Source organism: Leucopleurus acutus, assembly GCF_964270905.1.
Source record: "Leucopleurus acutus genome assembly, chromosome: 3".
NCBI lineage: Eukaryota > Metazoa > Chordata > Mammalia > Artiodactyla > Delphinidae > Leucopleurus > Leucopleurus acutus.
Genome location: NC_139145.1, coordinates 103,979,704 through 103,993,665, shown reverse-complemented (window position 1 = coordinate 103,993,665; position 13,962 = coordinate 103,979,704). Strand labels below are relative to the sequence as shown.

The 13,962-nt window shown below is 34.7% G+C and overlaps 1 protein-coding gene across 1 annotated transcript in view; it reads left to right on the top strand.

Moving 5' to 3' along the window:
* POLR3G (RNA polymerase III subunit G) overlaps positions 1-12,635 on the top strand; it is a gene marked incomplete at its 5' end in the record, with an annotated part of 31,377 nt that extends 18,742 nt beyond the window's left edge. The window contains 3 exons of the mRNA XM_082835667.1: positions 4,172-4,254; positions 8,412-8,558; positions 12,527-12,635. Of these exons, the coding sequence (XP_082691793.1) occupies positions 4,172-4,254; positions 8,412-8,558; positions 12,527-12,613 (317 nt within the window). The 3' untranslated portion in view covers positions 12,614-12,635. The remainder of the gene's footprint in view (positions 1-4,171; positions 4,255-8,411; positions 8,559-12,526) is intronic.
* Between the last annotated feature and the right edge of the window lie 1,327 nt (positions 12,636-13,962).

Sequence of the window (13,962 nt, the reverse complement as noted above, 5' to 3'; positions counted from 1 at the left end):
ATGTTTATGATAACCCACCCCATCCTGAAGCTGCCCAGCAGCCCACCAAGTGTCACCTCCTTAGAACAAAAGACACTCCTATCACCCAGTAAATTCCAAGGGATTTAGACACATATTAGAACAACAACAAAAAAACACACTATTGTCACTTAGGAAGTTATAAGGGTTTTAGGAGTTCTGTGCCAGGAACCAGGGGCTGAGACCAATATATATTATTTTCTATTTCACACAGTCCTTTTTCAAATACATCTTTTGAAAACATTTTCTCCCAGTCTGTAGCTTATCTTCTTATTCCTTGACAGTGTCTTTCATACAGCAGTTTTTAATTTTAATGTAGTCCAGCTTATCAGTTCCTTTTTTCATGGATCCTGCCTTTGGTTTTGCCTCTCAGAAGTCATCACCAAGCTCAAGGTCATCTAAATTTTCTCCTATGTTATCTTTTAGGAGTTTTATAGTTTTGTGTTTTACATTTAAGTCTGTGATCCATTTTGAGTTAATTTTTGTGAAGGGTGTAAAGTCTGTGTAAATTCATTTTTTTGCATGTGGAAGTCCAGTTGCCTTTTTCTGTATTTATGTGGGTCTCTTTCTGGGCTATTTGGTTTCGTTGGCCTATGTATTTATTCTTTCACCTATACCACTGTCTTGATTACGATAGCTTTATAGTATGTTTTAAAGTCAGGTAGTGCCAGTCCTCTAACTTTGTTATTTTTCTTCAGTGTTGTGTCGGCTATTCTGGGTCTTTTGCCTCTCCATACATACAGTAGAGTCAGTTTGTCGATTTCTGCAAAATGATTTACTAGGATTTTGATTGAGATTGCGTTGAATTTATAGATGAAGTTGGGAAGAAATGATACCTTGAAGATATTAGCTCTTCCTATCCATGAATATGGAATATCTCTCCATTTATTTAGTTCTCTGATTTCATTAATCAGAGTTTTGTAGTTTTCCTCATATAGATCATTTTGTTAGATTTTTACCTAAGTATTTCATTTTGGTGGGTACTAATGTAAATAGTACTATGTTTTTAATTTCAAATTCTACTTGTCAATTGTTCATATATAAGAAATCTATTGATTTTGTGTATTAACCTGTATCCTATAACCCTGCTATAATTGCTTATTAGTTCCAGGAGTTTTTTAGCCAGTTCATTCAGATTTTCTACATGTCGTCTGCGAACAAAGGAAGTTTTATTTTTTCCTTCCCAATCTACATACCTTTTGTATCCTTTTCTTATCTTATTGTATTAGCTAGGACTTCCAGTGAAATGTTGAAAAGTAGTGATGAGAGGGAACTTTCTTGCCTTGTTCCTGATCTTAGTGGCAGAGTGTCAGATTTTTATTATTAATGATATCAAGTTTTTCACCACTAAGTATGATGCAACTATAGGGTGTTTTTGTAGATATTCTGTATCAAGTTGAAGAATTTCCCCTCTGTTCCTAACTTACTAAGAGTTTTTATCATGAATGGCTGTTTGATTTTGTCATATGCTTTTTCTGCATCTATTGATATGATCATGTGATTTTTCTTCTTTAGCTTGTTAATGTGATGGATTACATTAATTGATTTTGGACCAGCCTTATATCCCTGGGGTAAATCCCCCTTGACTGTGGTGTATAATTCCTCCTATACATTGTTGGATTGGATTTGAAAATATTTTGTTGAGGAGTTTTGTATCTTTATTCATGAGAGATAGTGATCTTTAGTTTGCTTTCTCATAATATGCGTCTGATTTTTGTATTAGGGTAATTCTGACCTCATAGAATGAGTTAGGAAGTACTCCCTCGACTTCTTTCTTTTGAAAGAGATCCCCCTCCCCTTTTTAACAGCTTTATTGAGATATAGTTGACATATAATAAAATGCACATAGTCGAAACATACAATTTGGTGAATTTTGACATATATATTTTAAATGGAAGTATTTTTATTTTGTTTTATTTCAAAGCTACAACATATAAGAATATTTAGCTTGATTGAGAACAGAATTATTATATACTGAGATCTGATAGTTTACCTGCTGTCCTTTATACCCTTGGCTTTTCTTAGACAAATATATTATTTTCACAATAAAATAACATTTGCTTGAATGATACTGGTCATGTCCTAGTGGATCACAAATTTTTAGCAGACTTTAAAGAGCTGAAAAGAATATATCTGATTTGGAGGAATTAATGTTCAAATACATCCCACCAGCTGCTCATCCCTAGAGTCACATATATACATTGATGATTTGTAAAAGCTTCCAGTGCATCAGGATTTTCATTTGTTGAAAACGAAAACAACAAAACTTTCTTTTTCCATTCTTCTTAATATTTTTATTTCGTATTGTATAATTTTTGTGTTATGTTCCTGGTAAGCTTATACTCTCTCTTTTGTTAAAATGGCCTCCCCTGATTTACATGAAAGTAGCCAATACCAAAAGAGCCAAAGACTGAAAAAGTTTGTTTCTTGAAGAACCAGCTATTGGCAGGTGTTGAAAGAAACAAAAAAAAGTCAAATATATGCATGTATTTGGCCAAAGATGAAAAAAAAATTCATGTAAATGTTTTGGGGTTGAAACAGTCTTTTAACAACTTTTCATAATTTGACACTTCTTTCTCAATTATAAATAATACATAGCCAGAATTGCTGAGTAGACTTGAATATGCAACTGACTTTCTTGGCTAAGAGATTAATAATTTTTATAAGTTTATTTACCTGACCATGTTCTATAATATCCATTTAACAGATTTATGTGTATGAAATTTAAATAATTTGATAAAAACTCCTTAGAGAAAAAGACTTCTTGATGTAAGTTACATTCTTAGCTAATGTTTTCTGGCATCAATATTATATATTGAGAGCCTGTTCATATATGATATTTTATGTGCTACAATTCAGATTAAACAGTCTTTGCTCTCAAGGGGAACAGAGATAGTTACTCATCATTAAATCTAACTATTTTTTTTATAACTTTTGTTTGAGCAAAACCTCACTAATATGTATGTTTGAGAGGTCTGAACTCAGTGACTCCCCAAGGGGCAATTTGGTATCACATAATAAATTGTAAATTCCATCAGTTATGGGTCATGCACCACAATCTAAAAATTTCTTCTTCTATAGGTTAAATGTTAATCTTTAACAAAATTACATCTTTCTGAGCCATATTTTCCTCTGTTACCAAGTAATTTCTAGGTATTTAGTTTGATTTGGGGAAAGAAGGGTAATACTTTTTGATCACCATGGGACAATTTTGTAACATATCATAGTGTTTTGGTAACTGACTAGCAGGATCTATATGTGAAACAATTCTTTATACCCTGCAGTTTCACATTAGCCTCAAAATGCAATATTTTTGATACAACTTAAAAAATTTTGTATCCCAAAGCTATTAAAACATTTTATTTATATTGCTTTGAGTTTTCAGATTCATATGACGGGTGTGTTCCATTTAACTATTTTAATCTTCATTACAAAGATAATGCTATGCTGCCCTGAATATAACCTCTTTCTCATCTCTTTAACCACTGGCAAATACATATTTATTCTACACTTGTATGTTTTTTAATTGAAGTATAGTTGACTTACATATTATATTAATTTCAGATGTACAACATAGTGTTGTGATAACTTTTATACATCATGAAATGATCACCACTATGAGTCTAGTTACCACCGATCACCATATAAAGTTATTACAATATTATTGACCTATTCCCTGCACTGTACATTACATCCTCGTGATTATATATTTTATAACTGGAAGTTTGTTTTTTATTTTCCCAAACCTGGTACGATTGCCCTATTTAAAATTTCCTGATCAGTGAACAGGAAGCCAGTGCAGATGATACATTTGTGGGAGCCTTTCACTGGCCCTCTAGTGCTTCTACCTGAGGGAACATTGTCGCAGTTTTGGCCCTGAGGACAGTAAATGCCAATTCAGATTTTCAGTAGAGATATCTGGTTGCAGTCTTAGAAAATATCCTATTAAGTGATTATCGTTTACTCTTCACCATGGAAAATTGGTGATGTGTGCTGATTTATTTTGTTCATTCTTTAGGAAAATTAATTCATCCTGCAAATTATGTGTGCCTGGTATGGCATACCAGCATGCTAGATGGCATATTAAAAGGCGAAGACATTTAATATACAATTGCTGTTATAGAAAAATGTGTTAACAGTGGTTTTACTTCAGCAGGCCCCAAATCCAAAAAGGCAAAAGATACAGGCAAAGGCACTTCACTCACTAATACTGCAGATGTACTGAAGAAAATTGAGGTAAGGTTTTCTTCTTATTATAAGAACAAACTGAAAAAATGTCATACCTCTTTTTGTCTTCTTCCACCTTAACACCTTCTCTCTCTTTTAAATAACGTGTACACTTGGCAGAGCCAAGCCCAGCATACAGGGTAACTAGCAAGGTTTGAACATTGTTGGCTGGGAGATATGGGGGGTCCATTCTGTCCTCTCTACGACTCACCTGTCAGCTTGCCTCACCTTTTGTCACCTGACTCCTTTCCCACTCTATTCCTCTTTTCCCCTTGCATTTGGATTATGCATGGGAAAGAAACATGAATGTATATCTTTAAAAATCTCTCATTTTTTCCTCTTATTGGTATATGTGTATTTTTAATGCTTTTCTTCTGCTTTATGTTTAAGTGTAGAAGATTCTATTGAGGGAAAATCCTATCTTATGGCACTAATTTTTATATCTTTATTTTTTAATATTTCAAAAAAAAGATGTAAAATTAAAAAGATGAATAAACTAAAAATATGCCCTCCCATCCCTGTCCCTAGCCATCCATTCAATTCCTCTATTTTAGATGGCCAGTGTTACCAGTTTCTTATATATCCTTCCAGAAACATTTTATGCATAGAAAATACAGATTTTTTTTTCTTTTTAATGACAAAAAAGCAGCATATTGCACTGTTTTGCCTCTTCACCTTATCACTTAAAATATCTTGGCAATGTTTCCATGTCAGTCTGTGAAAGAGTTCCCTCATTCTTTTCTTTTTCTTCTTTTTTTTTTTTTTTTGGCTACACTATAAGAATGAACCATAGGGCTTCCCTGGTGGCGCAGTGGTTGAGAGTCTGCCTGCCGATGCAGGGGACACGGGTTTGTGCCCCGGTCCAGGAGGATCCCACATGCTGCGGGGCGGCTAGGCCCGTGAGCCATGGCCGCTGAGCCTGCGCGTCTGGAGCCTGTGCTCCACAACGGGAGAGGCCACAACAGTGAGAGGCCCACGTACCACAAAAAAAAAAAAAAAAAAAAAAAAAAAAAGAATGAACCATAATTTATTTAATCAGTAATCTATTGATGGACATTATGTTTCATCTAGTGTTTCACCATTATAAACAATGCTGCAGTGAATCCATGTTAAGTATGTGATTTCACATGTTTAGGATAGATTTCTAGAAGTAGACTTGTTAGGTCAGCTGTTATGTGTACTGTATAATATGGAAAATATGGATAAATATTGGCAGATCATTCTCCAATGAGGTTATACCAGTTTATTCCCTTCATTCCCACTATCAGTGCGTGAATTACCTTGCATTGATGGTGATGGTGATGGTAATGATAATGATGATGATGATAATGATAGCAGCTAGCGCTTTTTGAGAACTTTTTAAATAGCAGGCTCTTTGATGAGCTATTTACATCCATTATGTGCTTAAGGCTTCATAACAACAAAGAGAGATGGGTATTATTATTCCTTACTTACCGATGAGGACGTCAAGGCTCTAAAACTTTTACTTGCCTGGTCAAGTTGGCATAGCTATCTGGTAACAGAAACTCATCTTTTTAAATTTTACTTTTGACCATTACTTGAGCTGAAGATAACAGGTCTGAAAATCAAGCCAGGAGGATTGTTGAAGGAATAGCAATAACTGTCAGGTTTTACTGTGGTGGAATGATGGATGGAGTTGCAGAACTAGCCATCTTGTATTGATTGAACACAGATTCTGACTGTTCTTAAAACTTCCTGGAAAGAAGTTGCTAAGATGACATGGGCTATAAGGAAGATAGATCTGGACCTCTAGATGTGGTTTCTCATCAGAACAAGTTGTATTTCCTTATTCCCTACATTTAAACACCTTTTTTCATTACACACTTTGTTAAAACTGGAATTTTAAATCTAGAAATCCCAATGAGTTAGCAGCTTTATTTAATAGAGCAAAGTTAGCTTCCAGATGACTCCATTATTGTTCATTTCTTCAGCAAAAGTAGTTGCAACTTTTCTTTAATGAAACTTCTGTGATGGAGAGGGGATGACATCCAGTCAAATCTCATGGTTATTGTGTGAATAATCAGACAGCAGTAAACTAATATTTGAGCTTATTTCTGTATGACATACAGGTGGCTCTGTGAGTGGTCTATGGTATTTAAGCTAGAAGAACTGTTAACTGTTCATAATTCAACTGTTTTCAAAGTGTTTTCACATTGCGTTATTCACATTGTTCTTTAAATAAATCCATAAAGTAGTAGGGGTAAATAGTTATATCTCACAGAAGAGAAAATGGAGACTACTAAGTAGATGAATTAAAACTAATATCTTAACACAAAAGGAATAAAGTGATGAGACAGTGTGTATGAGATCTTTTTTCTAAATTTCATAAATCTGATATTTGTTAACTGATTTAGGTATTTTATTGGTTTGATTTAGGTCTATGTAGTAGAAATAAAGTTGAAGTTATTTATTTAAAGATAATTGAGGTGGCAGTAGTGGAAATCAAGACCTCCTAGTCCCTACATAGCACTGAATGAATTCTATATTTAAAAATATTTTTACATAACTGGTTTAAATAATTCTGTTGCTAATTATTAACTAATAGCTAATAGCATGATTTTTTCAGATGTAGCATATACCTTGCACAGAGTTAAATAAGTATAGCACTACAGTTCCCTTTTAACTATACAATCTTGTGGGTTGTAGGCCTTTTTACTAGGGTTTGATTAAAATAGAAAAGAAAAAAGTTTCATATCTTAATTAACATTAATATGTCATCATTATATGTATGTGTTTTTATAAACACTTAAAAAATCTGTAAATACTATTTTGTTTACATGCAGTTTTCCAAAGGGATTGCCAACTGGTAAAAATTGCACACATTATATTGTAGTAATAACTCATATAAGGTAACATGGGTCAGTATGAAGATAAATCATCTTATGTCTATTACCTTGGTCTTATTTGTTCTACCTAAGTGGGGTAAGGTGACAGGAGGGGTAGAGTTTGAATTTTGATTAAAAATTGAGACTATCTGATGTAGTCTTTCATTGCCTTTGGTTTTCTTAAATTCAAATTTGAATGTAATTAAAGGGATTAAAAAATATTTAAGAACCAAATGGAATAGTTAAGTTGTAGTCACACCAAATACAAAATATGTTTTCTCTCTGTATGTAATCTACAGAGCAAATATCTTATAATAGGGTAGAGTATTTACAGATTTATGAATTAGTGTTCTGATTACTGATTAAGAATAATAGTGTTTTAGTTAAAGTGATCTTATGCATTAATTATGAGTATTAATATATGAAATTATTGCTGTCCCCCACCTCCTAGAAAACTGGTGAAATTCTGTCACTTGTGCAAATTAAGCCTAGAACAATTTAGCAAATGGATAGTAACAGTAATAAAAACAGGTCACTTTTTATCAAATGGAAAAAATTATTGGTAGTCACAATAGAAATATAAAGATGTAATCTTAAAGTTAAATCTCTGTCTTATGAGAAGGTGGCAGTGGTTTTAACAAAGTGGATAAGTGGAGCCATCAGGTAATCAAAGTTTCTCTAACTATGCATCTCTTCTTTGCCTGCATTCTTAGAGTTGCTAATAATTGCTAATATTTACTGAGATTTGAGTTTTAATCTCTCTTTTCTTAATGCACCTGCCAGATACATTAAGAAACAAAAATCCTTGGAAATGGGAAGTAAATAACGAGGGAGAATAGAGATAAGAACATGGATAATCTGCAAATAGGATGACTTGATATTATTTTAAACAGTTTCACTTAGAAACTAAAACATAGACATTTTGAAATGTTACCATTCCATTCTCTTTTCTCCTTTCATGTTTGAAGGAAAACAAAATAACATTCTGAAAGTGCTTCTCCATAAACAGAATCAACTCAATATTTTAGAAGGAGGTAGGATAGGAATCATAAAAATAAAGCATTGGGCAGCAGAGCTGATATCACAGCATGACTCAAGACCCAGTTATGAAGTAGCAAACTCAGAGAAAATACCAGTGTAATGACAGGCCATTTAGTCCCATCTTTCTTGAGTTAAGTCACGGTGTCCTAGGTGGTGGCCTGGAGGCGTCGGTAAGGGAGGGTTAGAATTAGGGTGATAGGTAGCTGTTCTCTTGAGGTTGAGCAGGCAAGTCAGAGTCTAGTGGTTTCCATTTAAATTAATGAAGCTCATTTATACCAGGAATTGGAAAAGAGAGGTGATGGTGAAAAATCAGATGAAGAAAATGAAGAGAAAGAAGGAAGCAAAGAGAAAAGTAAAGAAGGTGATGAGGAGGAGGATGACAATGCTGCAGAACAAGAGGAATATGATGAAGAAGAGCAAGAAGAGGTAATGGTCTATTCTGGGAGAGTAACAAAGCTAACTAAGCTTAAGGATGAGCTAATATGGTATATAATTAAAGTAAACCAACAAACCAAAACCAAGTTGATGGGAACCAGGGGTATATTATTATCACTGGCATCAAGTTCTTGGTACCAGGAGAATTATTATAGCATTGAAATTATAGTGATACCAAATGGAATGTAGGAGGTAAAAGTAACTTGATAGGCAAATTTGAAAGTGGAAGTCCACAAGTTAAGGAAATTGATCAGATTAGTTTAAGATCTATATACATACAATTTTAAGTCAGCAATAAGGTAATTAAGGGTTTAGTCACATAGGTTTGAGGGGGTACTCTGCAATACCATCAGGTTTTAAATCCCAAAGTGCATGTGGACACTATCAGAGAACATTCATAATCCAACCTCAAGTATCTCAGTCAGAACTCAGTGTTTTAGATTTGGGATTTCCAACTTTCGGAAACATGGTGCATTTCAAAATAAGCTGGAGTCAGTCAAGCAGGGTAAGTTTGTTGGTCACGGCCTCTTTGGGACTTTGTAAACGTCTCATGCATTAACCCTAGGCTGAGAGTTTCTTCTGCATTGCAAGTGACCATTGTCTTCACTCCATTTCAGCTTCTCACACCACACTCTGAATCTTTTTTTTTCACCTGAATTGCTCCACCTGAGAAATCTTTATTATATGCTACAAGTACTTTACATTAAATTTTGGATTCCTATAAAATGTATATTGGTGTGCAGTGAGGGGGTACAGAAGCATTTTTATCTGTTTCCAAGTGGTTAGCCAGTTGCCTACCTCATGTACTAAATTTTCTTTCTGCATGGATTTGAAATTCTCTTTTATCAGCTATTAGATTCCTTCACCTACTTAGATGTATTTCTGGACTCTGTTCCATTGATCTATTTCTGAACTATCACTAAGATGTTCCAATTAATAGAAGCTTCTGATTATTTGTTAATATTTTTAGAGCATGTTACCCTTCTTTTTCAGAATTTTCCTGAATATTCTTTGGCTTTTGAAATGCTCTGTTTATAAAGTCTACTTGAGTTGAGCTGTGTTGAAATTTAGATCTGTCCTAACAAGAACAGCAAACATTAGGATTCTAGTAATTTCAGAATTCTGTATTGCGTCTTAACAGAGTCCAAAACACCACCAGTGGGTTTATATAACTATATTTCATTTAAAAAAAAACAACCAACTTTCTACTTTAATAAAGAAAGGATATATATTCTGAGTGTGAGGCTGGGTGAGTCTGGGTATAAGCAAGCTCAAAGCCTTTCCAGATTTAAAGTTACTCTTTGCTCTTTCTAGCAATTAACTGATTAATGAAAAATTACTGCTGATTAACTCACCTGATGTACATTGAGGATTTAAAGAGAATTTTGTTTTGAAGAGTAAAGTGGAGCGAATTATCTATGTAACACCTACATATAAAATTGAGAAAATATAGACTTTTTTCTTTCTGCAGTCTTTTGAGTGTTACAATTAAAGAAAAAAGCAGGGGCCCAAATGAAGCCAAGAACCATTTAAGCCATCAATTTCAACAAGTTCTCACTTTGTACCAATCTTTGTATCAAGATTACTAATCTCACAAAATTACCTAATGCGCATCATTGAACATACTTGGAGGTGCTCATGTCTAAACACAAGTGCCATATGCTCAATTTGAAATACAGTATCTCCTCCTTACTCATTTCCACTTGTATGTACAAATTGGCTAGCTTATATTTTCACACAAGTGTCCTTGCCAAGATCTCACTTACAAGATGGACTCACTTGAACTCTCAACCATGCCACTTGTCCCTGGTACATGGCCTCCGGATTCAGCCAGGTTTCCAGACTGTTGGATTTCTTGGCACCAGAGAAACCAGGCCAACTTCCTAGGGTCTTAGCTGGATACGGAAAATTAAAGTGTTTAGGGAGGACAAAGTAATGAAATACATATCTGAATAATACAAGTTACCTTTCTTATATTATTTATATAAATCTATATATAAAATCCCACCATGCAGATACTAAAAAAGGTGATATCCAGGAGACTTTCTTTTGAGAATAGTCCCTATTTCTTCTTACTCTATCATAATTTCTGCTGTAGATAGTAGAGATGTGGAGATTAATTTGGGGGGGGGGTGAAGTAGAAGAGAATAGCTTTATTGCTTTGCTAGGCAAAGGAGGCCACAGTGGGCTAATGCCCTCAAAACTGTGTATCCTGGAAATTAATTTTTTATGGCAAATTTCAATCATTTACAAAAACTAGTGACTAGTAATATAAACACCTACAGTCTCATCACCTAGCTTTAACAATGATCAATTCATAGCCAGCCTTTCGGCCACTCTTTCATCCACCCAGTCTGCTCCTTTCCTCCCCACTTCAAGCCTGCAGCTGCCTTGGATTACTTTAAAGCAAATCCCAGGCATTATATCATTTCATCCATAAATATTTCAGTATGTACTCAAAAATAAGGGCTCGGGCTTCCCTGGTGGCACAGTGGTTGAGAGTCCGCCTGCCGATGCAGGGGACACGGGTTCATGCCCTGGTCCAGGAAGATCCCACATGCCGCGGAGCGGCTGGGCCCGTGAGCCATGGCCGCTGAGCCTGTGCGTCCGGAGCCTGTGCTCCGCAACGGGAGAGGCCACAACAGTGAGAGGTCCGCGTACCACAAAAATAAAAAAATAAAAAATAAGGGCTCTTTAACAACATCACAATATCATTATCATACCTAACACAATAAAATGTAACTCTTTAATATCATCAATTATTAAACCAGTGTTCAAATAGTTTTGATTGGAAAAAAAAATTTTGTTTATTCCAGTTGGAATCCAGCTGCAGTCCATACACTGCAGTTGGTTAATAACGCTCTTAAATTTCTTTTAATCTATATCCAAAATAGATTTTTAAATTTTTGATAGAAAGCAGAAATATCTTGAGTCATTTACACAGATAGTAGTCTTACTCAGCCATAAGAATTGGAATGTTCCCAGGGGCTTAATCCCTCTTAATTTATAAAGGAACTGAGGGGCTTCCCTGGTGGCACAGTGGTTGAGAATCCGCCTGCCAAGGCAGGGGACACGGGTTCGAGTCCTGGTCCGGGAAGATCCCACATGCTGCGGAGCAACTAAGCCCGTGTGGCCACAACTACTGAGCCTGCGCTCTAGAGCCCGTGAGCCACAACTGCTGAGCCCGCGTGCTACAACTACTGAAGCCTACGCACCTAGAGCCCGTGCTTCTCAACAAGAGAAGCCACTGCAATGAGAAGCCCGCGTACCGCAACAAAGAGTAGACCCCGTTCACGGCAACTAGAGAAAGCCCGGGCGCAGCAACGAAGACCCAACACAGCCAAAAACAAATAAATAAAACAAATAAAAAATTAAAAAAAAATAAACTGAGGGGCCCTAGATGTAATATAATATGGCATCTTCTGCATTTGATTTAGTATCTTGAGGTCTTTTCGTTTGTTTGTTTGTTTTTTGGTAGGAAGCAAAAATCACTCTGCTTATGCTCAGCTATGCATTGTAACTGGAAACCTCAGTTCTGGTGTAGTCGAATGAATGTTAGTATAAATTGGCCTCGTTTCTTGAGTGTTTGTACATTTGTTTGGAGTAAGTGTTTAGTGGTTTAACTAACTAAACCATGTATCATCCCACTAAGGTATAATGAATGAGATGTATAATCCTATTAAGGTGTAATGGGCATCCGTTTATGTTCTCTCAGCTAGTTGGTGCCTGAGAATAGTAGGAGATGGTGGTCTTGAGGAAGAAAGCACAGTTAGATATGTGAAAGTTAATGTGTGTTTCAAGCATTGAAATAACAGACACTTCTTTTAAGCCTGGCATATTTTCTAATTACCTAACTTTGATATTTATAAACTTATATTAAAGGGACAGCCTACATTATGTTCTTTAATGTTACTACTCATACTTTTAATGTTTACTGAGGAATATATCATTTCACTTAGGAAAATGACTACATTAATTCCTACTTTGAAGATGGAGATGATTTTGGTGCAGACAGTGATGACAACATGGATGAAGCAACCTATTAGCTATGAAATTTCTCAAAAAATATTTTTATGATACAGCTTCTGAACATTTGAACAGACTTGTTTTCTATTTTATTTCTGATAAGGAATGAGTATTTTATTTTTGTTCCTGTTTTGTTGGAAAGATACTTGTTACCAAAATATTCAGAACCACTTTGAGTTTACATACTAGTTACCTTACCAATTAGTCTCTGACATTCCTTCTCAACACCTCTGTCATCTCTCTAATGTATTCAAGTGGATTTTTTTTTTTTTGGTATTATTTGGATTAGAATGTACCTAAAGAGTTTTTGCATCTTTTAATCTATGTATTCATACTTACACAATTTTTTCTTGTTTAACTGCTGATCTTTTCTAAAACTACTAGTCATCATAACGGATTTCTATAATCTGAAAGTTGGTTTAATACTGCACATGGAGCACTTTAAATACAAAGAAACTTGAAAATAATTTTATTTTTTACTTTTACATGTTATGTTCTGTGCTACTATATTATGACTACATAAACCTACCTGAGCTCTTACAAGTGCACATTTTATGAGATTAAAAATTTCGTGATTGGAAACACATGCACAGGGAAAAATGCCAATCTGAGCTAAGTAAATTTCACAGCTTACATCTCAACCAATACAAAGGCCTGGGATGCATATTAAAAATACCTGAATTGGAGGCTAACTTCATACCATACAATATATGAATTAATCATCCCACTGTAACAAGTTTGATATCTCTGAGTCATTGGCTTATGAAAAATTAGACTGAGATTTAATTTTGTACTTTATAAAAATGTTGACTAAATTCTAGTCATATAAATCTCATTGCAGTATGCATGTATGTGTAATCTGTGAGGTGTAGTGGCCTCTGTTACGTTTCACAGGACTGAGCTCTCCAATTGATTTATATAACAATGCAGAATGAAACTCAGGTCACTTTGAAATTTAGATTAATCTTTTTTGATTCATTTAAAAACTAGCTCCCCTGCCTTTTTGTATTGGGGTGGGGGAGAGGATATCTATAAACTTCAGCCTCCAATTACTCACATATGCCAAAGATTTTCAAGGAAATTCATATTATATATTTTAAAAATGATTTATGAACATTACCCACCAAAAGAAATAAATTTTTCCCTCTTGGGAAGATACCACCCATTACCCTCTAACCTGAGAATCAAGAGCCCTAGATTCTATTTCTACCTTTACTATTAAACTCAACCTTGAAATTGAGCTTAAGTTTTCTGTGCCTTAGTTTCTTCACTTGTGAACAATTTTCTATAAAAATTGTTTAAACTCTAACCAAAGTTTACCATATGTATTCATTCTCTCACCTTGTAGAAATGATCATTCTTAATTTAA